The 25,988-nt window shown below is 48.9% G+C and overlaps 7 protein-coding genes across 7 annotated transcripts; 4 read left to right on the top strand and 3 right to left on the bottom strand.

Annotated features, from left to right (window-relative positions):
• Window positions 1-1,892: 1,892 nt before the first annotated feature.
• On the top strand, window positions 1,893-4,343 carry AWJ20_4119 (uncharacterized protein; the record flags this gene model as incomplete). The annotated part of the gene is made up of 1 exon (XM_018881176.1): window positions 1,893-4,343. The coding sequence occupies one exon, from the start codon at window positions 1,893-1,895 to the stop codon at window positions 4,341-4,343; it is 2,451 nt and encodes an 816-aa protein (XP_018733792.1).
• A 935-nt stretch (window positions 4,344-5,278) lies between these two features.
• ILS1 (isoleucine--tRNA ligase ILS1) lies at window positions 5,279-8,332 on the top strand (the record flags this gene model as incomplete). The annotated part of the gene is made up of 1 exon (XM_018881175.1): window positions 5,279-8,332. The coding sequence occupies one exon, from the start codon at window positions 5,279-5,281 to the stop codon at window positions 8,330-8,332; it is 3,054 nt and encodes a 1,017-aa protein (XP_018733791.1).
• A 4,812-nt stretch (window positions 8,333-13,144) lies between these two features.
• AWJ20_4117 (uncharacterized protein) lies at window positions 13,145-14,041 on the top strand (the record flags this gene model as incomplete). Its single annotated transcript, XM_018881174.1, has 1 exon — window positions 13,145-14,041. One exon carries the CDS (start codon window positions 13,145-13,147, stop codon window positions 14,039-14,041), a length of 897 nt encoding a protein of 298 aa, XP_018733790.1.
• A 1,485-nt stretch (window positions 14,042-15,526) lies between these two features.
• CIT1 (citrate (Si)-synthase CIT1) lies at window positions 15,527-16,432 on the bottom strand (the record flags this gene model as incomplete). The annotated part of the gene is made up of 1 exon (XM_018881173.1): window positions 15,527-16,432. One exon carries the CDS (start codon window positions 16,430-16,432, stop codon window positions 15,527-15,529), a length of 906 nt encoding a protein of 301 aa, XP_018733789.1.
• A 4,371-nt stretch (window positions 16,433-20,803) lies between these two features.
• On the bottom strand, window positions 20,804-21,460 carry SPE3 (spermidine synthase; the record flags this gene model as incomplete). The annotated part of the gene is made up of 1 exon (XM_018881172.1): window positions 20,804-21,460. The coding sequence occupies one exon, from the start codon at window positions 21,458-21,460 to the stop codon at window positions 20,804-20,806; it is 657 nt and encodes a 218-aa protein (XP_018733788.1).
• Window positions 21,461-22,883: 1,423 nt separating this feature from the next.
• On the bottom strand, window positions 22,884-24,038 carry PEX7 (Pex7p; the record flags this gene model as incomplete). Its single annotated transcript, XM_018881171.1, has 1 exon — window positions 22,884-24,038. One exon carries the CDS (start codon window positions 24,036-24,038, stop codon window positions 22,884-22,886), a length of 1,155 nt encoding a protein of 384 aa, XP_018733787.1.
• A 965-nt stretch (window positions 24,039-25,003) lies between these two features.
• On the top strand, window positions 25,004-25,939 carry AWJ20_4113 (uncharacterized protein; the record flags this gene model as incomplete). The annotated part of the gene is made up of 1 exon (XM_018881170.1): window positions 25,004-25,939. The coding sequence occupies one exon, from the start codon at window positions 25,004-25,006 to the stop codon at window positions 25,937-25,939; it is 936 nt and encodes a 311-aa protein (XP_018733786.1).
• Between the last annotated feature and the right edge of the window lie 49 nt (window positions 25,940-25,988).

Raw genomic sequence — 25,988 nt, 5'->3', positions numbered from 1 at the left:
TGCAGTTTTAAGCGGGAGCTGGAGCTGCGGATGGTGTTGGTTCTGGCGGCATTGGCGATGCTGACGTTGCTACTTCAGGCGATAGCGATGCTGATGTTACTGCTGCTGCTGCTGCTGGCGGTGTGAGCTGATGCCGCTGCTGCTGCTGCTGCTGCTGCTGCTGCTGACGCCAGTGGTGAGCTGATGCTGCTGCTGATGCTGCTGGTACTGCTAATGTTGCTCTCCATGACCGCCAGTCTTTCGTTTCGATCAAACACGTCGGCTGCGAAGGAGCTTCTTTGTCGCCTGTCCAAACGTCCATCGCACCCGCCAGCCATATTTTGTTTGGACTGTTTTGATTAAACTCTGTTAAACTTTATTAATACCCACTGATCAACTAGCGACTGATGACTGACTGACCAGTTTAATTCTGGTGAAAAATATACCCCGCTAAACTTATACCCGAGGCGTTAACAGGTGGAGGAGGAGGAGCTCCGTGAACAGGAACTCACGTCACGGGTCGGGGCCGTTGCCCTTGTCTGCTAACTCGGGCCTGTGTCTGAGATTAGACTGGCGTAGTTTCTGTTCTCGGACTCGTTCCTGCTGCCTGCACTGTAAACCATACCCAGATGGCGAAAAAGTAGTCAAAAAAAGCAAAGGCTAGGAAAAACAAAAAATGAACCAAAAAAAAAAAAAAAAAAAACTTAAAAGGTCCCGCCCGATCTGCACGGTACTACGTATTGCCGAAACGGGAGCTAGCCGCACGTTTATACCTACACTTTATTTTGCCTTCCGCCCTTTTTACTTTGAGTACAAGGCTTACCGACTGTTGCATTAAAATATCACCACATATCTCCGTATCGTCTGGCATTCTATTTACCTCAAACCTCGACCACATTGCCAGTTATTTATTTTTTATTCGACATTTGAACAAACGGTTTAATATTTGTTTGCTTTGAATACGGTATCGAGAGTTTTATTTGAATTTAGGCTTTCAGGCCTTTTTTTCTTGTGTGATTTTTTTTCTCATCCAACAGTTTTTCTCGAATCGGTTTATTTGTATACCATAGCCAGGAACTGAGTGACACTACTCGGACACGAGATAGACGTGGATTTAAAAGGTCGGTACTGCAACAGTTAAGGTTGGACTGAGTAAATTAGTGATTTTATGGGTATTGGTTTGTAAGGGTTTTTTTTTTTTTTTGTTTGGCGGTTATTGTCTGGTGACAGTGACAAGGACGGCAACGGCTAGCAGGTGTTTTTTTTTTTTCTGAGTTGTGCGACTGGAGAAGTTTGCCAGTGGACGTTGGTTTTTTGGATAGAGTGTGGTTTTGATCTGGTTGGCTGTGTTTATAGATCAGACACGCGATTCGGCAGAGTCATTTGGTGGTTCGACTATCGACATTGAAGAGTATCCACATTTGAGACCGTAGCTTGTTCTCACCTTTTCAGTTACAAAACGATTTATAATTTCAACGACTTATTTTTCGACTGCTACTTCAACTATTACAATCACTATTGCCAACTCGACAGTTATTAGTACGATTATGAGATCGCCGATTAATTATTAATACTCCAAATTACTCTTGTTTCACTGTTATTACTACTACTTTCTACTCCACTTCTTCTTCTCCACTTCTTACTCATCACCTTATTATACCCTTTCTCCCCTCTTTCCCCCCATCTCCTGCTTCTACTTACTCTGCCCACATTTAGTATCTTTACTAACAAGAAATAGTTTAAAACACCACATTCACATCGATCGATAGTTGGTCGCGACTGCTGCATCAGATCCTGGAGATCTTTTACTCACCTCGTTCCATACTATCTGGATAATGTCGTCGCTATCTCCTAGTGTCGTGTCATCCACCCCTTCGTCCCGCCATCCCTCGCAATCTCCCTTTATCAACTCAATGTCTTCAAGTCCTAATCCTAGCGGCAATAGCGCTGCTGCTCACTCGACTCCCGACGCTGGTAGCCCTCAGTCGATATTCAACAGACGTTTAGCCGCTTCTATTGAAAAGGATTCAAGTCAGAGTTCGAATTTCGTTTATGCTATTAAACAGACAAAGACCTATTGTCGACCGGATTGCGAGGTCACTCATGTCATGGATCCATCTTCAGTAATCTTTTTCGACTCTTCAAAGGACGCTTCTGCCAAGGGCTTCAAACCATGCAATCACTGTAAACCAGACCTGGAAATGAAGGTCGATAATCAGATCATCGATTCAACGGTAAACGCAGTAAATGCTTCACTTGGTTTGGATTTGTCATCCAATAGCACAAAGGCAGCTGAACCAGGTTCGATTGCTATTACTGCTGCCATTCCTATTGATGCATCTACGGTCATTCCTATCAAAGCAGAGCAATCATCTATTTCATCTGATCCTGCTGACTCTTCTTCATTACAAAACACATCGATTCCTATTACCAGCAATGGCTCTGTTCCATTTATGTTTCCTTCAACCGCTTCTACCCATTCACCCACTCCCGAGTTCTCACCTAGACACTTCCGATCGCTGTCATCAATTGGCAACCAAGAATTCTTACCTCCAACTGTTATTAATGAAGAATCCTGGAGACCTCGTCGTGCGTCTATTGCTTCTGGACACATTCCTGCTGTTTTAGCCGCAGTCACTGAAATGACAAAGACCGGGGCATCTATTGACGGTACCAGCATCATTTTACCCAACACCAATCTCGTCACTTCAACCGCTCAAGGAACACCTCATCCTGGCCGAAGAAGTAGAGATCGTGGTGATGGTGAACGTGACCATCAGAAGCTTGTTGATGAAGCGTGCAGACATATCGCAGCCGCTGCTGCTGCAAGTGCTGCTGCTAGTGCTGCTGCCGCTGCCGCTGCTGCTGCTGCTAATTCAGACGAAGAAGGTCCTAGTACCTCGTCAAGTGCCAGATCACGATCTCGTAAAGGTCGTGGCTCTGTTTCAGGACGTTCAGGATCTATCTCTGCTACTTCTATTACTGCTATTCGTCTTCAACGTAAGAAACGAAGAGGTGGTATTTTAGGATTTAAAGAGCTGGCTGCCAAGGCTGGTCTCAGTCCATGGCATTTCCACCGTGTATTTAGATCAGTCACTGGTCTTACTCCAAAGGCATATGGTGAAGCGTGTTGGAACGCAGTCACTGCCAACCCAACAGTTCCTGCTGAAATCGCTGCTAATGCTACTAGAACAACTGATCCTGGTACCACCCAGTCTACACCAACAGACTCGCCTGCTCATGTGTTTAGTCATCCATACCAATTCAAGGTGCCTGCGAATGAACAACGACCGATGGACTCGACTGCCTCTGAACCTGGTGACCTACCATCGATGCAAGACATTGCTGGTAACACTCCAATAGGCTTTGATTCCTTGAACATCCCACTTAACCATATTCACGAGCAACCTCAACACCTGACTAACTTTGAAATGGATTCTTTTGACCCCCTACAGCAGCATTCTCTAGCAGGAGTTACCGGATCTGGTGCTTCCTTCATGCTGAATCCTGATATCTCAGCACAACAAGGTTCTGCCATGGATCTGTCACTTTCAGGACCTAATGCCGTGTCGTCAGCTGTTTCGGGCACAAACCCTCTTTTCGCATCTGCCACTGCTAATGACCCTTCATTTATGACTTCTGTAAAAAGCTGGGAAGGTATGATGCCCATGGGATATTCTCAGGACAGTCCAAACATGAACTCGTCTAACGGAACACTGGCTAGCACTCCAACAACTGTCCCATCGTCTCTTAGCAGTCCACATGATGCTTTTGCTATCAGAAAAAACCATTTACAGCAACAACAGCACCACCACCATCAGCAACAACAACAACTCCATCAACAGCAACAACAACAGCAACAACAGCAACAACAGCAACAACAGCAACAACAACAGCAGCAACAACAACAACAACTCAAGTTACAATCGCAGCATAAACAGACTAAACTGCCCACCACACAACCACTTCAACAACAACCGGGAATGTGGATGGACGAAGACACACTTCCTGCTGCAGTTTCTCTGCCCCTGACCACCGCGCCATCTGGCGTGTCTGCCTCGACCAATTCGCTCGTTACTAGTCCCCCATCCAACATGAGTCTTGGCAACTCGTTCAGCGATCTCACAATGAACGATATCTTCACCACCATGGAAGCCTCACCGTCGGTCCTAGCCACCACCGCAGGACTTTTCGACTCTCATCTCTCGCTAGTATCTACGGCACCAACGCCATTTGACATGAACTCTATGTCCATCCCCTCACTGGCTGCCGATACCTGGATTGCCGAGACCCCAACATTTGTTGGCGACGGAGAAGACCCGACCATGAAAAATAACAAACTGCAGCTGGAAATCCAGTACTAATTAATAAACTCCCTATCACCACCAACACCACCCGGAAAAGAATATTTTGCAGTTTCCTTATAGATAATCACCTTAGTGGCCCTACACTCACCCTCCGATTCTTTTAATTGTACCGTGTCTATTACTTTAGTCAACGAACTATTTATCTATCTATAATCTAATGTATTTATTTATTCGTACAATCTCTCTGTGAGGGGGCCTGCCTCCGGCGGCTGGGGCTCCGCCCCAGACCCTGGTTGCTCCTCTCGCTTCGCTCGAGTCGTTTCGTCGACAGTTCTAGCCAACTCCTGCGAAGCAGGAGCAACGGGGTCTGGGGCAGAGCCCCAGCCGCCGGAGGCACACTCCCTCCCCCCTGAGCTCTGGGGATGGTGATTTTTAGCCGTTCGTGAAATGTGTCATCGGAAGACTCATTTCGGGTGTCACGTGATGTACGACGATTTTTCAAATTTGATTCAGTACTTATAAATATCGAATTCGACGCAGGTTCTCGAAGAAACCACAACTTCTGAAGTCAGTTCACAAGTAAGTCAGCAATCCGCAGCGCACCACACAGGGGATCATTGGGCCCGTGGGCAATGACCCGTGGGGTTTTTGGGGGAGTTTTGCCTCCGGCGGCTGGGGCTCTGCCCCAGACCCCGTTGCTCCTGCTTCGCAGGAGTTGGCTGGGACCGTCGACGAAACGACTCGAGCGAAGCGAGAGGAGTAACCAGGGTCTGGGGCGGAGCCCCAGCCGCCGGAGGCATGCCCCCGACCTCGTACAAAGCCACTAACAGGGTGTAGTGTCTGTTCAGTTCCCCAAGGAAGAAGAGAAAGTTCTGAAGTACTGGGAGGAGATCGATGCCTTCCAGACTTCATTGAAGCTGAGTGAGGGCAAGAAGCCTTTTACTTTTTATGATGGACCTCCTTTTGCTACTGGTACGCCTCATTATGGCCATATGTTGGCGTCCACTATTAAGGACGTGGTTCCTAGATATGCTCATATGACGGGCCATTATGTCGAGCGTCGGTTCGGTTGGGATACCCATGGATTGCCAGTTGAACACGAGATTGACAAGAAATTGGGCATTACTGGCAAGGCCGATGTCATGAAAATGGGCATTGATAAGTATAATGCCGAGTGTCGTGCTACAGTTATGCGTTATGCCGATGTATGGAGACGTGATATCGGCCGGTTGGGTCGTTGGATCGATTTCGATAGAGATTATAAGACTCTGTATCCCAGTTTTATGGAGTCTGTTTGGTGGGTTTTCAAGCAATTGTATGAGAAGGATGCTGTCTACAGAGGAGTCAGGGTCATGCCTTATTCTACTGGATTGACTACTCCTCTCAGTAATTTCGAGGCTCAACAGAACTATAAGGATGTATTGGATCCTACAGTGACAGTGGCATTCCCATTGATTGATGATCCTAAAGTCAAGCTTGTTGCTTGGACCACTACTCCCTGGACTTTGCCTAGTAATATTGCTTTGTGTGTTCATCCTGATTTTGAGTATGTCAAGATCCAGGACGAGGCTACGGGCGATTACTATATCTTGCTCGAGGCTTTGTTGAATGCTATTTACAAGAACCCTAAGAAAGCTAAGTATACTGTTGTTGAGAGAATCAAGGGTAGTGATTTGAAGGGGTTGAAGTATGTTCCATTGTTCAACTACTTTTACGAGGATTTCAAGGACCATGGATTCAAGGTCATCACTGGTACTTATGTCACTGCTGACAGTGGTACTGGTATTGTCCACCAATCACCTGCTTTTGGTGAGGAGGATTTCGTGGCTGCTACTGAAAACGGTGTTATTTCCGATACCAGATACCCCCCTAATCCAGTCGACGACTCTGGTAAGTTCACCAGCCAAGTTCCTGAATGGGAGGGTGTCTATGTCAAGGATGCTGACCGTAAGATTATCAAGTACTTGAAAGAACAGGGTAGGGTGTTGAATGATGCTCAAATCATGCACAGTTATCCTTTCTGTTGGAGATCCGATACTCCTCTGTTGTATCGTACCGTGCCAGCTTGGTTTATCCGTATCAAGCCTATTATCCCCAAGATGTTGGAGAACATTGACAAGTCTCACTGGGTTCCTCATGCTGTGAAGGAAGGTAGATTTGCCAACTGGATCAAGAATGCCAGAGATTGGAATGTTTCCAGAAACAGATACTGGGGTACACCCATTCCTTTGTGGGCCAGTGATGACTATGAGGAGATTGTGTGTATTGGATCTGTAGAGGAGTTAAAGGAGCTTTCTGGTGTGTCAGATATCACTGACTTGCACAGAGAGAACATCGACCACATCACCATTCCATCCAAAACCGGCCGTGGTGTTTTAAAGAGAGTTGAGGAGGTGTTTGACTGTTGGTTCGAGTCGGGAAGTATGCCCTATGCCAGTAAACACTATCCCTTCGAGGCCAAGGAGAAGTTCGAGGCTGGCTATGGATTCCCTGCTGACTTTATTTCCGAGGGTCTTGATCAGACCAGAGGTTGGTTCTATACCTTGACTGTTCTTGGTAACTACTTGTTTGATGTATCTCCTTTCAACAACTGTATTGTCAGTGGTATTGTTCTTGCTGCTGATGGTAAGAAGATGTCAAAACGTCTCAAGAACTACCCAGATCCTACTCTTATGTTTGACAAGTACGGAGCTGATGCTGTCAGAGTATACATGATCAACTCGCCAGTTCTCAAGGCCGAGACTCTGCGATTCAAGGAAGAGGGTGTCAAGGAAGTTGTTTCCAAGGTCCTGCTGCCATGGTGGAACTCGTTCAAGTTCTGGGAGGGTCAAGTTGCTTTGTTGAAGAAAGATCAAGGCATTGATTTCAAGTATGATCCTAATGTGTTTTCCGATAATGTCATGGACAAGTGGCTGCTTGCCAGTTTGCAGACTCTGTTGACCCATATCCACACCGAGATGAAGCAATACCGTTTGTACACGGTTGCTACTGGTCTTCTCAAGTTCTTGGACGACCTTACCAACTGGTACATTCGTCTTAACAGACTTCGTTTGAAGGGAGAGAACGGTCCTGAGGATGCTGTTGTTGCTCTTAACACTTTGTTTGGTGCTTTGTACACTTTTGTGAGAGCCATGGCTCCATTCACTCCTTTCTTGTCCGAGACTATCTACCAACAACTGCGATCAGCCTTCACTGAGGGAGTTCAAACTGAGCCTGATACCCGATCAGTTCATTTCCTCGAGTACCCTGAGGTTCGCAAAGAGCTGTTGGATGACAACATTGTCACTGCCGTTGGCCGTATGCAAAAGGTCATTGAACTGGGACGTACCATCCGTGAGAAGCAAACCATCTCGCTCAAGGTGCCTCTTAAGCAATTGATTGTGTTGCACCACAACCCCGAGTACCTCAAGGATATTGAGTCATTGCGTCAATACGTTATTGACGAGCTGAATATCCGCGAGCTGGTTCTTACTTCTGACGAAGAGAAATACGGAGTCGAGTACCGTGCCCAAGCCGACTGGTCTGTTCTTGGTAAGAAACTCAAGAAAGATATCATCCGTGTTAAGAAGGCACTTCCCGAGCTCACCAGTAAGCAAGTACAAGCTTATATGGAGCACAAGAAGATCGATATCGACGGTATTGAGCTTGTTGAGGGCGATCTGACTGTTATTCGAGGACTTGGCGAGGACGCTACCACTGCCGGCCAGCAAGTCCACACCGACCAGGACGTGCTCATCATCCTCGACACCCACATTTACGACGACCTCAAGACCGAAGGTACTGCCCGTGAGTTCATCAACAGAGTTCAGCGATACCGTAAGAAGCTTGGTCTCGTGGCCACTGACGACGTGCAAGTCGAGTACGAGGTCATTGCAGACGCTAAGTCTGCGCTTTCCGAGTGTCTCACTGCCAACCAAGAACTTCTCACCAAATCTCTCCGTCACCCCCTCCAACCCTTCGGCCAGTCCTCGTCCACCGACGTCCTCGGCGAAGAAAACCAAGAAATCGGCGACATCTCCTTCAAGCTCAGACTCCTGAAACTGTAGATCCTACAATAGAAAACTAATTCTCCTTTCACGTTCCCCCTCTGCCTCCGGCGGCTGGGGCTCCGCCCCAGACCCTGGTTGCTCCTGCTTCGCAGGAGACCGTTGGCAGGCCTGTGTGCCTCCGGCGGCTGGGGCTCTGCCCCAGACCCCGTGGCTCCTGCTTCGCAGGAGTTTGCTGGGACCGGAGACGGAACGACTCGAGCGCAGCGAGAGGAGCAGCCAGGGTCTGGGGCGGAGCCCCAGCCGCCGGAGGCAGAGAGGGAATAAATAATTTATTTACACAAGCTACCACTTTTTGCGACCCATCTGGCGAGTTAGAGAAAGAACGAGGCTGGAGAAAGGGAAGGGTACTTACGGATTTCATGAAACACTGTTTGAAGAGCTGGAACTCGGCTTGACAGGCGCCAGCGGCCATGGTTTGCGAGTGTTTGAGCACACAGGATCCGTAGAGAGCGCCGGCTTCAGCACACGAGGCTGCTGCCGCTGACAGCTGCTTGACTGCTTTGTTTGGCATGGGTTTTTGTACTGAAAAATGCGGGTTTTTGGGGTGTGTGCCTGGTCCACTGGATCTGAAAATTAACGACATCAACTGCTTGCCGTATGCGAGTGGATCTGGCAGCCGTGCCATGTCGTGAAGTGAGATCAAGTGCTATAGTGGATATATGAACACCAATAGAACGCAGTGTCAATAGTGAGAAAGCTGTTCTTTTTCTTGAAATTTTGTTTCTAGCGTGTGAATTTGAGTAGTAGGCGGAATTCTGGAGTCTTGGCTTGAAAATAGATAAAAAGAAGTGTAATTACACTATACCTCAAAAGTTGACATCTAAGTACATGACCAATATGTATACTGTGTATATATGTAGAATAGATCTGCTTAGATTCAAAATTCAATGTTTCCGTCAATTCGTTCATCAACAAATCAACTCACCTTTATTTCTCTAGCAACAATCCATCTACTACCTATCAACCTCTATCAATCAACTTAGTCGCGATTTACACCTCTATCAATCCACCTATCTACATTCTGCCTCTTATCTACCTATCTACCTCTCTATTAATCTCTGACAACGTCTCTACCAATCTTTCTCTCATTCTTTCTGTAAATGCTCTATACTCTATACTCTACAAACAGCGGGAGTCAAAAGACCATTCTCAATTAACACGATTTCCTGCACCTTCCACTTCTACCTATACTTTCTCGAAACACATACACCCATCTCCCCTGAATCACCTCAGGACCTTCCCGGGCTATTTTTAACCTCCCAACACAGATCCAGGAGATTAGGTTCTTATCAGGTGCAGCAGACTGTCAGACATCTCGTGTGGTGTGTGGTGTGTGGAGTATGGAGTAGTGCCGTACCATAATAATACATGAAACCCAGCTATCATCGGACTTTCCTTCGGAATTCTCGCCGTACGTATCACACAGGTTGAGGGGGTTGTGCCTCCGGCGGCTGGGGCTCTGCCCCAGACCCCGTAGCTCCTGCTTCGCAGGAGTTGGCAGGGACCGTGGACGCAACGACTCGAGCGTAGCGAGAGGAGCAACCAGGGTCTGGGGCGGAGCCCCAGCCGCCGGAGGCATGCCCCCTCCAGTCCCGTGACAGACCGGTATAGCGATGACCGAAACAGGGTCATCTGTTATCAGTGAGGGAGATAGTGGGAATGAACCCCGATACAGACAGATAGCGGCATCTGCAGCCGGCTGAAAACAGCAAGCGGCAAGGATTTCGCTATGATACGGTCTTATCATACCATATCATACTTGCTTCAGTACATAGTACCCCTACCCTATGGCTTATCTTTAATGGAATGGCGGTTAATCAGTTAGTGCATGCCCTATCCCACATGACTGACATACTAATCAAGAGCTGTTGCCTTCTTTATAAGTGAATACAACGCCACGCTAGTCCCACATCCGTACCATACACTTTGATTAGCTTCACAGGTTTGTTGGACCAGACGATTTTCTGACCAATCGAATAAAAGCAGCACTCTACTCCGTTGTCTAAACAGTGTTCTATTAACAAACAACGCAAAATGAAGTCCAAGTTCAAGGACGAGCACCCTTTTGGTAAGTACAGCCACGGCCCACAGACGGCATCAAACATCAATGAACATGGACAGGGTCAACTGAGTAGCAAATCAAGAACCGCGATCTCAGTCAGCGCGATTACTAAACAGAGTGGCGACTCACTCGATCGTGATCAGACAACAGTTGACAACAGCGATAAGAAAATAGATGTTGTCAGACGGTCAATTGGTGTCCCCAGCACTTGTTATGACCATGGCAATACACGAACCGTGCCATCGAACGAAGTCACAATTCCGCCATGATCTTTGTTCTTTCAAAATTTTTTTAAGTGGGTTTCACGACTCGTCATTGCTACCCAACAGAACCGAGTTTGTGACTTCAATTCAGAAGGGTCTGTGAATGATTCTGCTGTCCCGCCCATTCCATCCCCCCTCTTGCTACACGTCCTCCACCCATCTCCCACATCTCGACGTGTCAAAGACCATTAAAACAACCGCCACTGCACTTAATTCTTGTGGCACACCTGCTCTGAAACACCTGTCCATCCCCGACGCCCGACTCGAGCGAAGCGAGAGGAGCAACCAGGGTCTGGGGCGGAGCCCCAGCCGCCGGAGGCATGCTCCCCTCCCTCCCGTTTCCGATCCCCCTTGAACCCGAATACTAACAAGACGTAGAAACCCGTAAAGCCGAGGCCGACCGGATCCGTCACAAGTACACGGAGAGAATCCCTGTTATCTGTGAGAAGGTCGAGAAGTCGGACATCCCGTCGATTGATAAGAAGAAGTACCTGGTACCGTCGGACCTGACTGTGGGCCAGTTTGTGTACGTGATCCGCAAACGCATTAAGCTGGCCCCTGAGAAGGCTATTTTCATCTTCGTCGATGACGTGCTCCCGCCCACGGCCTCGCTCATGAGCGCCATCTACGAGGAGCACAAGGACAAGGACGGGTTCCTGTACGTGACGTACTCTGGCGAAAACACCTTCGGCTGGGACGAATACGAGGTTTAATCCTAGAACCCCGATGTCGTCGTAGTCTCTTTTTATTATTATTATTATTATTATTATTTTTATTATCACTATTATCACGATTCCTTTTTATTTGATTCTATTCTATTCTCGTTTCTTAGGCGGTGGGGGTCTGCCTCCGGCGGCTGGGGCTCCGCCCCAGACCCTGGTTGCTCCTCTCGCTTCGCTCGAGTCGGTTCATCGGGGGGTCGGGATGACGGTCTGGCCACGCTGGACGTCTGTAGGCCCCTGGTATCGTACGTCTGCCAGACGCACAATGTAATTTGCTGCTGCATAATCACTGGACCCTGCGTCTCAGAGGCCATCCCAGGGGACTCTGGTCAACACAAAACCGCGGTCACTCCCGTGTGAGTCCCTCAAACATCGAAACAGGACCATCACGAGAAACCTCTAACCACAGCCAGTATCAATACCACTGTTTTCAGGGGTGAGGGTCTGCCTCCGGCGGCTGGGGCTCCGCCCCAGACCCTGGTTGCTCCTCTCGCTTCGCTCGAGTCGTTTCATCAGGAGGTCAGGCTGCTGTTTTGGAAAGTCTGGAGCTTGGTCCATCGCTGTTATCCTACATCCGCCAGAAGCAAGACGCAATGCTTCTGCATTATCACTGGACCCTGCGTCTCAGGGGTACTTTTGTCAAACACAAGCCAATTCTTCGCGAAGTTCTCAAACTACCTGGAGTCATCTCTGATGAATCCAGTACAAATGCCACAACTTAATTGTTTTTGCCGGTGGTGACCTGCCTCCGGCGGCTGGGGCTCCGCCCCAGACCCTGGTTGCTCCTCTCGCTTCGCTCGAGTCGTTCCGTCAGGGATCGGACTGGTCCTTCGGTGATCTTAGAACTTCCTCAACAGCTGTTTTTCATACACCAGACAATGGTCCCTGCATTCAGGGGTCAAACAGCGACTGTCTCCGCCTCAATGGGAGACACCTCGAACCCCATACCCTCTGTGAAATGTGCCCACCGCCAGCGATGGCTCGCGAAGCGAGCACAACGGGTCCGGGCAGAGCCCGGCCGCCGGAGGCAAAATCCTCACCCCGGATAAAGTCATTACCCCGAAATTTTGGCTTTCCCTATAGAGTTATGTCCGCGGTGCAGGTGAATCGTGAAAGTGAAATCTGTATGACGTCTGCCGTATGGTTTGTGTGGCGGTAATTGAGTAGTGAAAGAACTCCGTGGAGTTGAGGTCAATGGCAAGAGTGGGTGTGGGAATCGGAGTTGTTCTTTAGGTGGTGTGTTGGGGTTATATCCGCTATTTCCGAAATTTTAGAGTTTGTTTGCTCGGGGTATTTGTTTGGCCGCGGAGGTGGAGCAGTCGTCCGCTCGGTTGATTTTTAAGCGGTTGCATAATAGTGGGCTTGATTTTTAATGATTTTTAATCATCAGCGCTAGATTGTGTAAGCAGGCCTGATCAGCATGCAGAGAATGTGCAGATTATGCATAAAATCGACCCTGAATTAGTGATCGAAGCGGACTTCAGTTTAGAGCCTGATGAGCACAACTACAAGCTCGAAATTAGTATAAATAGACCTGCTTTGTCTGAGTTAAGAACATTTTTATTTTACTATCTTCAAACAAGTATAAAAAGCCTCGGTTTCTAAGCTTTTTTTTTCAATTGTTTTTGTTGTTTATTTTATCACATCGCTCTCAGTCACTTTATTGACAAGATTTCATTCTATCTCCAATTGATCTGTTCTAGAATTATTTTCTAGAGCTTTAACGAATCAATTAAGTACACAAACTTGATTTTTAACAGAAATGTCTAAGTCCGTTGCAATTGTTGGTATTTCCGGCTATCTTGGCAAGCCAGTTCTCGAGGCTTTGCTTGAACCTGCTTTCAGAGACAATTTCAAGTTGCCCATTCGAGCTGTGTCTCGAAAGGCCGCTGGAACTTCTTCTGAGGATGTCGAGTACTACGAAGCCAGTGACATTGCCTCGTATGAGAAGGCTTTGAAGGGCGTTGATGTTGTAATTGATCTTCGAGGTACAGCTGCTCTTGAATCCAACGACTTGGCAATTGCTGCTAAGAACGCCGGAGCAAAGGTGTACATTCCATCTGAATTTGGTCTTGATTATTCTCAAGCTGGTCCTCTTAAACCTGTGTTTCAAAAGAAGGCTGATATTGTCAACTTTGCTGAGGCTCAGGGATTGAAAGTTATCCAATTCAAAGTTGGATACTTTATTGACAGCACCTTGCAACCAAACTGGGATCTCCTTGCGTTTGCTGACTTATCCCACGATACTGCTGATTATGTTGGTGACGGCAGTCAGAATTTGAGTTTCAATTCTACCAAGAATATTGGCCAATCTGTTGCTGCTACTATTTCTCTCCCCTATGAGATGATCCCTGATGTTGTTAAGATTGCAGGTGACAATGTAACCCCTGCCAAGTTCGTCGAACTCTATGAGAAGCACACTGGCAAGAAGGTCACGGTTAATAGCACTACCAAGGAACAGATCATCCAGCAGGCCCAGGATGCCCTCAGCGGAAAGTTGGACAACGGAGTTCCTGCTTTCTTCTACGCTCTGAGAGGAGCCAGTGTCGCTGGCGACGGAGCCAACTTCAAGAACAACAACGACAACGAGCTCATTAACCCTGGCGAGAAGTACTTCAAGTGGGAAAAAATTGAGGACTATATCAGAAAGACTTACTAGTCTACCGGGAATGTAGCACATAGCTTAATCTAACACCTGATAATTTGATTTGCCAACTCTGCCTCCGGCGGCTGGGGCTCCGCCCCAGACCCCTCTGCTCGCTTCGCTCGTTACTTCGGGATGATGAGTACAACAGGGTCTAAAAATGCTGTATTACTTAGGAGAACATCACCCTAGTTGGTTTGCCGTGATCGCAGCAGACCGAGCGAAACGCTACCACAAGCCAATACCCAATATAAAGCTCCACATTACTTTGAGCACGGTAGCCAGAGGGGTAGCAATGAAAGTGCAAAATATACCTCAAGGGTTTGAAGGACTTGGGTTCTCACAGAACTAGAAAAATCTGCCAGGACCGGAACGAATGAATGATAAAGTAAGACAAATGAGATTCGACTTTCTGATGATAAAATCCTACCCAGGAGCAAACAGGATAGTTGTATGGTTAAGATTGTGACTGAGCAAATAAGAGCGAGCAGCTCTGCGAACAGAAGTTTAAGGGTAATATAAATGAAGCTTCCCTTTTACTGAGTAGAATTATTTTTCCAAAGCAAGGGCTACTCTTTACTAATGGCAATTGAGAACTCTTACTCTTAGATAATTAAATGCTACCCAGGACCCAAAAAGTTGTATTCTACTTTGTTGATTTGTCCCTATTGCAGCTGAGCCCAGTGTCATAGAAGACAGAAAAGCAGGATGTGCGTTGAGTAACGGCAAGTGAGACCACATTCCTGGGTGATGAGATGCTATCTAGAACACAGAAAAGTTGCCTTTTAGCTCCTTGAACTGTCCCCATTGCCGCAGATGGGTAAATTAAAAGGATAGGTCTGGGAACATATATATTCTCAAGGATGATAGGAAACCGAGTGGTAACAGTCTACATCTTTTTGGTTAGCACAATATTCATTACAAATGGTAACTAGGACTGTGCTCATGGGTGATTAAATGCTACCCAGCAGCCAGAAAAGCTTATTTCAGCTCCTCGTTGCCATTTGAGAACAGATGAGAAGGAGCAGCGAGAAAACACAATTCAGAAACAGAAATGAGAGAAATCCCGGCTGCCATCCCAAATTTTTTTTGATTATTTTTTGACAGCCCCAGGATCAAATCTTGAATAACGCCAAGGAAGATTGAGTGATAAAATAGTACCCAAAAACAGAAAAGAAGTCTTGAATCGTTACTATTGGGCTGAAAATGTTGGAACGAGCCGAGAAGCTCTACAACGCGACAAAAACCTGACGCCCGACTCTCGCGAAGCGAGAGGAGCAACCAGGGTCTGGGGCGGAGCCCCAGCCGCCGGAGGCATACCGTCTCCCAGAGATAGAAACGAACCCGATGCCCGACTCTCGCGAAGCGAGAGGAGCAGCCAGGGTCTGGGGCGGAGCCCCAGCCGCCGGAGGCAGATGACCACCACGGAGAAAGAAGAATTCGAAAGGTTAATCATTATCTACATAAAGCGACAGCAGTCAAGCGAGGGCCGTCATAAGTTTACAACTTGGCACCAACCAACTCGGCGTACTTCTCAGTGGAGAAGGACTTGGGTCTCTCAATGGGCATGCCAACAGCACGATCAATGATGATTTGAGGAAGGACACCAATGGCACGGGAAACACCGAACAAGACAGTGTAGTAGGATTGCTCAGTAAGTCCGTAGTATTGGAGAAGGACACCAGAGTGCGAGTCCACATTGGGCCAGGGGTTCTTGGTCTTTCCGTGCTCGGTCAACACCTTAGGAGCGACCTCGTAAATGGTGGAAACAAGGTGGAACAAGTCATAATCGGGCATGTGCTTAAGAGCAAACTCACGTTGAGCAGTGTAACGAGGATCGGTCTTACGGAGAACGGCGTGACCGTAACCAGGAACGACACGACCGGCATTAAGAGTATCCCAAAGATACTTCTCAATATCTTCCTTAGTAACGTTGGATCCGATCTTGGACTTGATCTCCAAAATCCACTCAAGAACCTCTTGGTTGGCTCTTCCGTGCAAAGGACCGGCAAGACCATTCAAACCAGCAGCAACCGACAAGAAAGGAGACGACAAAGCGGATCCGACCAAGTGGGTGGTGTGGGCAGAAACGTTACCACCCTCGTGATCAGTGTGGATGGTCAAGTAAAGACGCAAAAGTTCGGTGAACTCCTTAGAATCGGCGAAACCAAGTTGCTTAGCAAAGTTGGCAGAGTAATCAAGAGAAGAGTCAATGGGAGCAACCTTACCATCCTTGAAAACGTTGCGGTAGATTCTAGCAGCAATAGAGGGCAACTTGGCAATCAAGTCAATTGAGTCCTCATAAGCGTATTGCCAGTACTCCTTCTTGTTAACACCCTTTTCATAAGCCTTGGCGAAAGCAGACTCGGATTCCAAAGCAGTAACAGCAATAGAAAGTTGAGCCATGGGGTGAAGAGAAGGAGGAGATCGGTCAATCAACTCCTTAACATGAGCAGGCAACTCGGAACGAGCAGCAAACTCGGCAGAAAGAGCACGAACTTGAGACTCGGTAGGGACCTCACCAGTCAACAAAAGCCAGAAAAGACCCTCGGGAAGAGGCTCTTCTCCACCAGGAGCCTTGGGCAACTCCTTTTGCAAGTCGGGAATAGTCTTACCACGGAATCTAATACCCTCCTCGGCGTCCAAAACAGATCCTTCCCAAACAAGAGCCTTAATACCACGTTGACCACCGTAAACCTGGTCAAGAGTAACCTCGCCAATAACAGTGTTACCGTGCTCCTTTCTCAACTTCTTGATTTGCTCGATCTTACCTGGCAAAAGCTCGGCAAATCTCTCCTTCAAGGTCTACACTCTGTTAGTTCCAACTTCCGGGTCCTCTGGGGGTTTCACTCCGGGGGGTCTGCCTCCGGCGGCTGGGGCTCCGCCCCAGACCCTGGTTGCTCCTCTCGCTTCGCTCGAGGAGGGTTCGGGGTGCAAGGATACTTCGGGGTCCAATTTCGGGTTCGGGGTCTGCCTCCGGCGGCTGGGGCTCCGCCCCAGACCCTGGCTGCTCCTCTCGCTTCGCTCGAGTCGGGCCTGGGGGTGTCACCGAACCTGGTAATTGAGCATCAAACCCGCCAATTACAGTCTGAAGACTGTTTTTTCACCGGCAATTGCCCATTCACCACGAACACACCAACCCCCACGCCCGACTCGAGCGAAGCGAGAGGAGCAACCAGGGTCTGGGGCGGAGCCCCAGCCGCCGGAGGCACACACCCCCCGGAGGAACACCCTCCCAATTGACAACTTACAGGTTCCTTGGAGGAGTAGGCTCGGAGACCGACAGCACTGAAAGTGCGGGCCGAGAGCTTCATAGCAGAAGGACGGATGGTGAAAGCCAAAGACATTTTTCCAGTTTGTTTTCTAGCAACCACGAGAGCAATTGTGTTTGTTCGGGGTCAAGTGCTGGTGTTTTCCGAAAAAAAACTACTGAAAAGAGGGAAAAAAGAAAAAGAAAAACAGGAAAAGGAAGAAAACAAAATTTCAAACAGTTGGTGAAATTCTCTTGTTCCCTTTTTATAACCTTAACCCACCAGGCACGCTTTACTGGCACTTTTGGCCTCGTCCTCCTGCAGACGCTCGTGCTCGCTGCTCGCTCGTTGGTTCAAACCGGCCGGCCCACCCCCCACGCCCTTGCCTCATCCCCTGCTCCGGTCCCCTGCTCCGGTTCCCTGCCCTCCCCCCCCAGGCCGGTGGACTGCTGCTGCTGCTGTTGCTGCCGACACTGCCAATCCTCGGCACCAAACTCCCAATCCCACTCCCCCAACCACCCTCGCCCTACAACCGCACCCCAGCAGGCCCCGAGCAGCCAAACCCGCAGCGCGACCCGCAGGACCTGGCAGCCGGCAGGTCACTCCCGGCAGCACCACCTGCACGAGCTCTCCGGAAGACCGAGTCTGCCGACCGACCAACCGACCGACTGGCCGACCGTGCATATGCCCACCACAAGACCCCCTGTAACGACTCGAGCGAAGCGAGAGGAGCAACCAGGGTCTGGGGCGGAGCCCCAGCCGCCGGAGGCAGAAGGGGGGGGACAGGTGTGCCTCCGGCGGCCGGGCTCTGCCCGGACCCGTTTGCTCGAGCTTCGCTCGAGGGGCGTGAGGGGTCTGGATTGAGTTAATTTTCGAGGTCAGATGGCCTGTCGGTTCGTGGTCAGATGGCACCCGTTTGTCCGGACGGTGGTGGAGGTTCGCGGTCGGGAGCTCGTCGGCCAGCTGGGTTGGGCTTGGTACGCTGGAGCGGCAGGGGTTAGTCTTCGGAGTGTGGGTGTTCGGGTATGGTTTGAGCTCCCGGTTTCGATTCTTGAGCTGGTGGTAGCTCGAATTGGCGGGCTGGCGGCCGGGAAAACTGGGTGCCTGATTCTTCTGCCGATTACTGGTGGTCACGGATCATGCATTATTCCGGCCGTGTTCGCTCCACCGAACGTCACCTCCGTATTTGGGGATGTGCCTCCGGCAGCTGGGGCTCTGCCCCAGACCCCGTGGCTCCTCTCGCTTCGCTCGAGTCGTTACTAGGGGAGTCCCAGTCAGCCAAACTCCTGCGAAGCAGGAGCAACCAGGGTCTGGGGCGGAGCCAGTGTAGCATCCGGACCACAGGGTAGCAGCAGCAGCCTGCAAGAACCGAGGGTGTCGGTTGGTTTGATGACGCAATTGCTAAATTATCTGATCATGCACTGCACCCCTTCATGCCGCCGCTTGTTACCGAGTGTCGGAGCCAAGTCCCGAACCAGCTTCCCCACGTAACCCTAATTCTGTGGTCAATTGGTTTCTGTGTACAGTTTGGCACTGACGGGCTTGCAGGACCGATTACTTATTGGGTCTTCAATGCCAAGTTTAAGGATCTGAAATTAGCAATTTCGGTTTCAGGACCCGAGTCCCATTCCGTACCCCCCGCGTTCCGCTGTGACTACGCCGTTAACTTAGAAGTTAGTCTCAAAAATGTAAGAAAACAACTGACATATCTATTCTCCACTGCCCCGGACTAGTCCATCCAAATGCGGTTAAGGAAAGTATAATACCTTAATTAAACAGGTGGTTAATGTTAAAAAGCTGTCAGCAGGCCAGCTGCGATATTGGGACATCAGCATAGGAATGGCAACGGCAACGGTTAAACCTGTCCCGTTTGTCCGATGTACAGCTTACTGACTGTTATATGAGTTGAATGTCAACGTTAATGTTGATGTTAATGCTCTACTGGTAACTGGTAGTTGGTAGCTGTTCATTTCCACCTTTAAGGGTAATTGATTAATTAATTACATCTTATTTTAAATATTTTAATAGTTGTTTTGAGTGTGATAGGGACGACATTTTTCATTATCTGAGCTCTGGAAGCTGGCAGTCTTTCTCGAGACTGTTTGAACCCCCGCCAGGGGTGGGTAGAGGGGCCGGAAAAACTAGGTAGTGCCCTAACCCGATGTCGACCTTTTTCACAGACTCTTCGCTGAGGCACAGAAATCGTAAAAATTGTATTGAGCACAGTTACCCGGCCCATATGTGGTCAGGAGGGCCCCCTGTCTCGCGGAGCGAGCAACGGGGTCTGGGGCGGAGCCCCAGCCGCCGGAAGCAAATGTGGGGAGTGAAGATTTATTTCTGTAAGTAAAAGAGGTATTGACCTGGGCTGGTTGTTGTGCTGAGTGTGGTAATGAGGGTGAAGAGCTGGTGATTGGGCCGGGTAACTGTGAAGGTAAAAGTGAGGTGAAATGGGTGCTAGCCGTGTCGGTTTATTGCATTAACTGCAATGCTTAGGGAGTGGTGAGAGAGACAGAAAGAGAGAGAGCTAGAGTTAGTGAATGTTGAAAAATATAGACGCAGAGTAGCAGTTGCCTTTAGTGAAAAAAAATTGTGGTAATATATTGTGGGTAGTACACGTGGGTCTGGGTCCAGTGGAAATAGGGTATCTAGAAAGGGCCGGAGAAGAAGGAAAAGGCAAGAGGTAGGATGGACGTGGAATCGTTGCGGAGAGAAGCAGAAATCGTGCACCTGCTGTATCACCACAATCGGAACCAGCACCGACAGGCCAGGTGGTGGAAGTACTTTTCGATACTACACAGGCGGTGTAATCAGCTTGTGACCAAGTGGGAAGTTCTTTCGGACAAGAAAAAACAAGATATCAGCACATATCTAGTATATAAGATTACACCAGTCGCTTACAGATACTTTCATGTAATTCTAGCACAGGGACAATTTGTCACACTAGGATTTGCCCTGATCGCATGTCTTGGGAAATTGCGTGAGCTGCTACTGCCGTTAGCCCGGGAGCGAGTGAAAGTACCAGAACCACAGCAGATTACAAGATCAGAGCAGCTCATTAGTGGTAGAAGTAGTCTAAAACGCATGAGTATTGAAACAACTATAGAAAAGCAGAGTACAATAGTGGGACTAGATCCAGCATCTGGCGACGATATAGGAGAAGCAATTACAAGGCACGACGCCATATCCAGCGAGAATATTATTGACAATAGTGGCATTATTCAAGAAACAGGCGAGGAAGAAGCACCTAAAAAGAAACACAAGAAGAGCCATCAGTTGACGAGCTCTTCATCTACAATAAAATCAGAGAAGACTAATGACAAGAAAATGAAGGACAAGAAAACATCGAAAAAGAAATCAAAGAAAAACAAAAATGCAATTGACGACATTTTCGGGCTCTAAACCACTCTAAAGCACCGTCACTCCAAGCACCAAGCTCCGACCCTCTCCCACCATATGCTCGCGAAGCGAGCACAAATGGGGTCTGGGGCAACGCCCCAGCCGCCGGAGGCAAAACCCCACCCCCAGCTCACGCCAGATACCGTCTGGCGAAAGTAGGGATGACGAAGCTGGCCCTGTGGATTTCACGGTTGTAGTAGCGGTTGATGGACGCCTCGACCTCGCGGTCCCATAATCGGGTCGGAGTAGTGACGTCGTTGGCAGCGTCTTTTGAGCAGATCATGAGTCCCAGCTGGCCTGACGTGTATGTAGGAACACAGGTGTAAGCGTATTCGACAGTGGGAAACACGTTTTTGCACGTGGCTCTGAGTTTCTCGAGGACTGTCACCTTCAACCAGACGTTTTCTGAAGCCATCATCGAAATAACGCCCTTTTCAGTAAGAGCGTTGTCAAGAAGACGGAAATACTCCTCCTGGAACAGCACCTCTGCAGGACCTTCAGGATCAGAAGTATCTGAAATGATGACATCGTACTCGGCAGTCTTAGTCCTTAAAAAGTCGAAACCATCGGTGATATGAAGAGTGATCCGAGGGTCGTTATACCCTTTCGCCATGTCTGGCAAATACTGTTTAGCGAGACGAACCACCGAGTCATCGATCTCGACAATATCGATCTTCTCCACACACTCGTGTTTCGTGACCTCACGCAGCACTCCGCCGTCTCCACCGCCCACTACTAACACTCTCTTGGGGTTCGGGTGGGCGTTCAGCGGGATATGGGCTATCATCTCCTGGTATCTGTAATTCAACTGAGTTAGTTCTGTAGCTGATTAGGGGATGGGGTGTGCCTCCAGCGGCTGGGGCGCTGCCCCAGACCCCGTGGCTCCTCTCGCTTCGCTCGAGTCGGGCGTCGGCGAGCCAGCATGGCTGGGTCGTCCCCACATCGCTCGCGAAGCGAGCACAACGGGGTCTGGGGCAGCGCCCCAGCCGCCGGAGGCACAACCGTCACTTACGCAAACTCGTCACGTTCAGTGGCCTGAATGACCCCGTCCAGAACGAGGACGTTACCATAGTCAGAGGATTTGAAAACGAGGACCTGGTGGAGTTGTTAGTTGGAAGTGGTTTGACGGCGGCTAGGGCGGTTAACTTACGTCCTGGAATTTCGACTTTTCTACATGCAAAATCTTTTCTACTCGGAGTGAGAGCGCTTGGCCTGGCCATTCGGGCGATTTCTCGGCGAACCAGCCGTTGACAACTGTTGGATGCTCGAGTGGACCGGTTCGGACTGGCGCTGGAGACATGGTGTGATGCGAACGAACGGATAAGCCTCAACTACGATGAAACACGCTGCTGCTGCTCCTGGTGCTGTTGTCGGTGGGTCTGAATAATTTACAAGTGAGCTTGTCTCACGTTAATACCTTCTTTTTTTGTTTCGAGATCGAATAAAAAAGACTGGTCTGCTCACGGACTATTTATATTCAATCGGATCGAAAATGTTATATGCAGGGAACTCAAAAGACATCGGAGACTCAAGATCTATCTAGCAGCATACATACAGTGAAATTTTCAGACCCAGATATACGCACAGGGCACAGCCGACCCCTGGCAACGCCGATCAGGGTCCTTCGTGGCTGCAGGGGTCGAACCTACCGGGGGGCTGTTTACGGGTCGGGGTCTGCCTCCGGCGGCTGGGGCTCCGCCCCAGACCCTGGTTGTGCTCCGCTTCGCGGAGCGGCTGGGACCGTGGGGTGCGGATGGGTGCGAGGAGCGGTGGATCTTGAGTTTGGAGTGTTTTATAAATAATAGTTAAATGTTATTTTAGCTGTTGTGACACATGTTAGTGATTCTCGTTAATATATATTCTATTATCTTATCCATTTTATTCTTGAATTTATGGTGGGGCTTTTTAAGTTGTTTTTGATTTGTGTGTAAGTTTATATTATTCGTGTTGGAAATAGTGAGTTAATGTTCTAAACAGATCGAAATACAACTTTAATTGATACGGATCATGTGAATAGCATCTTGGAGCTCCGGTTTGGTTCTCTATTGGACCCTGACTGGCCTGGCAACCTCGACGCAACGACTCGAGCGAAGCGAGAGGAGCAACCAGGGTCTGGGGCGGAGCCCCAGCCGCCGGAGGCAGACCTCCACCCCAGTGCACTTGTTTATTAGTTCGTATCTGTACAGGGAGAGTGTTTAAGAGCCCGGAAGTTAGGACTCCGCATGCCAGATGTAGACCATTTCGTCCCAGCCTGTAGTAGCGACCCAGCCGGGTTGGCCCCACATGCTCCAGTCGCAGTCGAAGACGAACTCGGTGTGTGCTCCGAACACTTTTTGGAGCCCCTTGGTGGGGTTGAAGCGTGGGTTATGAGGAGCTTGGTTGGGTGATGCACTGGTATCGCGCCAGACTCTGGCGGTCATGTCGTATGAAGTTGATAGAAGTGTGTCTCCGGAATGAGGTGACCACGATACAGACCGCACAGCGTACTCGTGGCCTCGCAGGTCGTTGATTGGCGAACGGGCATTTCGAGTATCCCATATTTTGATAGCTTTGTCAACACCAGATGTCGCCAGCACCGTTGGTCGGTACTTGTTCCAGTCAACTGATAAACAGTCTCCTCCAAGATGTGCTTCAGGAATGCTTAAAACAGGATGGCCTGAACCAGCCGACTGTCGAGTGTCCCATACTTTGAGAGACGAGTCGGAATGTGTAGATGCAATAATAGTCGGTTCATAGGGCGAGAACTTGGCACTGTATACACAGTTAGCAGCCGATTTCCGCAGGGCTTGTTGTTGTTGCTGTTGTTGAGGTGTTCCTGCTCCTTCAGATCTTAGTAATGGAACAGTAGCAGCCATTGCAGCGGCGCCTGGTCCATCCACAGCACACGGACCAGTTCCAGGACCGATATTTGTCTGGTTGATATTGGCATTGAACGTCATCACTGAATTAGAACAATGACCTGGTGACCATACTTTAATAGTTCCATCCCAAGATCCAGAGCAGAAAATTGTTTTATCTTTCATATTCCAATTGACACTGAACACCTCTCTTGAATGTTCATGATACACCTGGAGTGGGAACTGCTGTTTGGTGGTGATATCAAACAACTTGAGACTGCCGTCTCCATTGGCAGTTATTATATGATTTTCATGAGACTCTGACCAGGAAAGGCCGAACAGACCATCCTGAGTATCGAATTGTGCCTGCGGACGAATCACTCCGTCGCCTCCAATATCGAGCACATACAGTCGTCCATTACCCACAAGCCCGAAATTGGCGGCTGTAGCTACCGCAATCTTAGAGTCATAGAATGGCGAGTACGCTACTGAGTAGCCACTGAACCCACTCGTTCGGAATTTGAGCATTGTGAACTATCAAATGCCGATTTCTGGCCTGTATGAATCAGACTCCGATCTAGCACCAAAATTTCTAAAATCCACTTGAATCCTGAATCTATAGTCAAAAACCTGACAAGAGAACTGAGAGTGTTTGATCTATAACTGCTGTAAACCGATGGACTTGATAAGAAAGCCACGAATAACCACCATGCCCACGAACCGCTTCTGCTGGGGCCGGTACTCTAAAGTGTCCTGCAATATCAGATCCTGGTTCTTATTTGTACACACCAGCACCCCAAAAAAGGCTCTTCCGTCGTTAATAACTACCCGAAGCGTTCTCGAAATGTACTTTTCCAAAATGATCTGTTGATGACTCTCCATTAATTCCTTCTCACGTCGGGACCTCTCTAACTTCTCTCACTGGTTTCTCGGCACAGATTTCACCCCACTAAATGCGACTTCAGCCGCGTTGATCCGAGGTCTGACAGGGGCCACATGCCTCCGGCGGCTGGGGCTCCGCCCCAGACCCCGTGGCTCCTGCTTCGCAGGAGTTTTCATGGGGCTCAGGCTATTGCTAGGGACCCTCACGTAACGACTCGAGCGCAGCGAGAGGAGCAGCGGGGTCTGGGGCGGAGCCCCAGCCGCCGGAGGCACGGCCCCCCTTCCCCCTGAGCACGGGCACGCACGGCTAAATTTCAGTAGATCAGGAGAATGTGTGAGATTTGGTAGAGAGAGTAAGGAAGAATTAGGGAGTTATGAGTCTGCCACCGAGGACGACCGTGGTTTTTTTGGGCGTGCCAGACGATTGGCTGGTGGGCATTGATTTGCACTTTTTTCAGTCGACGTCGCAGTTTCGGGGGGTTAAGCTGGTTCCGAACGGACTTCATGTGGTTCATTGGGGCGCGGATAGTCAAAGCATTCGCACGGGGAAGTTTTTTTTCGCTGGTGAGGGCGAGCTGGTGATTTGTCAATGGGATAAGGATGAAGAGGTTATGCTTATAAATGACGAAATTGGCGAGTTGAACGTGTCAGCAACGAAATCGCGGTTGGGCGAAATGTACTCGTTTATGGTCCCGTACCCCGATCCAGAGGGATCCAATTGGCCGGTCCTGACTGATAGAATCACTCTAAGAGTGGCTGAGAGCGTTCTTCCTAGCACAGGAATTGTGACTTCGTCAAGCACATCAAAAGAAGAGAATGAACTTCTTTTGAAAAGTCTGCGAGACTCAGCTGCAGCCCGAATCGCTCAGGAAACTGATTTAGCTCAGAAGAAGGCTGGCCAAGAAGGATCGAGCTCGGCTGGTCCTATTCCGTCTTCTGTGGAAGAAGATAGAATAATTAAGTCTTTGGTGGACCAGAATACGGAGGAATTGAAGTTTACTGAGCTGGATCTACGTAAGACATGGAAGACTGGGGCTACAGGACGAGATGTCACTCTCAATTCGTTTGATAAGAGCTGGTATTTGAATAATACGGTTAAAGTGTTTGGCGATTTATTAGGAGAACTACAACTTTCCTACGTGCTTATGGTTATTTTTGCCAACTTTTCAGGGGCTCAGCAATGGAAAAAGATTACTGAGCTTGTTCTTCGCTGTCGCTCGGACGTGGCCGTGCACCCTCAACGGTATATTGAATTCTTCAATATTGTATATCACCAGATCAAAGCGTGTCCTGTAGAATATATTGACGAGTTTCTCGAGAAGTCGTTTCTACAGAAGTCGTTTGGCCATTTCCGCAGGCTGCTTGTATCAAGTGGAACGTCCCAATTGGAACCTGCTCTCAAGATCGCTCCACAAGTGAAAGCTGCTGCCGACCGGGTGTTTGACACATTACGAGTGTCGGGTGTTCCTATTCCGTTTCTTCGTGAGGGTGATGAAGTTGACAGTGAAGACGAGGATGACGAGGATAAGCCTGTGGTGGTAGGCTAGGTCATGTCCTGACATATTGTTTCGATAATGTTTCTTCTGAAATTGATGA

The sequence above is a fragment of the Sugiyamaella lignohabitans genome, chromosome C (assembly GCF_001640025.1).
Source record: "Sugiyamaella lignohabitans strain CBS 10342 chromosome C, complete sequence".
Lineage (NCBI taxonomy): Eukaryota > Fungi > Ascomycota > Dipodascomycetes > Dipodascales > Trichomonascaceae > Sugiyamaella > Sugiyamaella lignohabitans.
The sequence above is the reverse complement of the archived record's forward strand: the minus strand, read 5'-3'. Positions and strand labels throughout refer to the sequence as shown.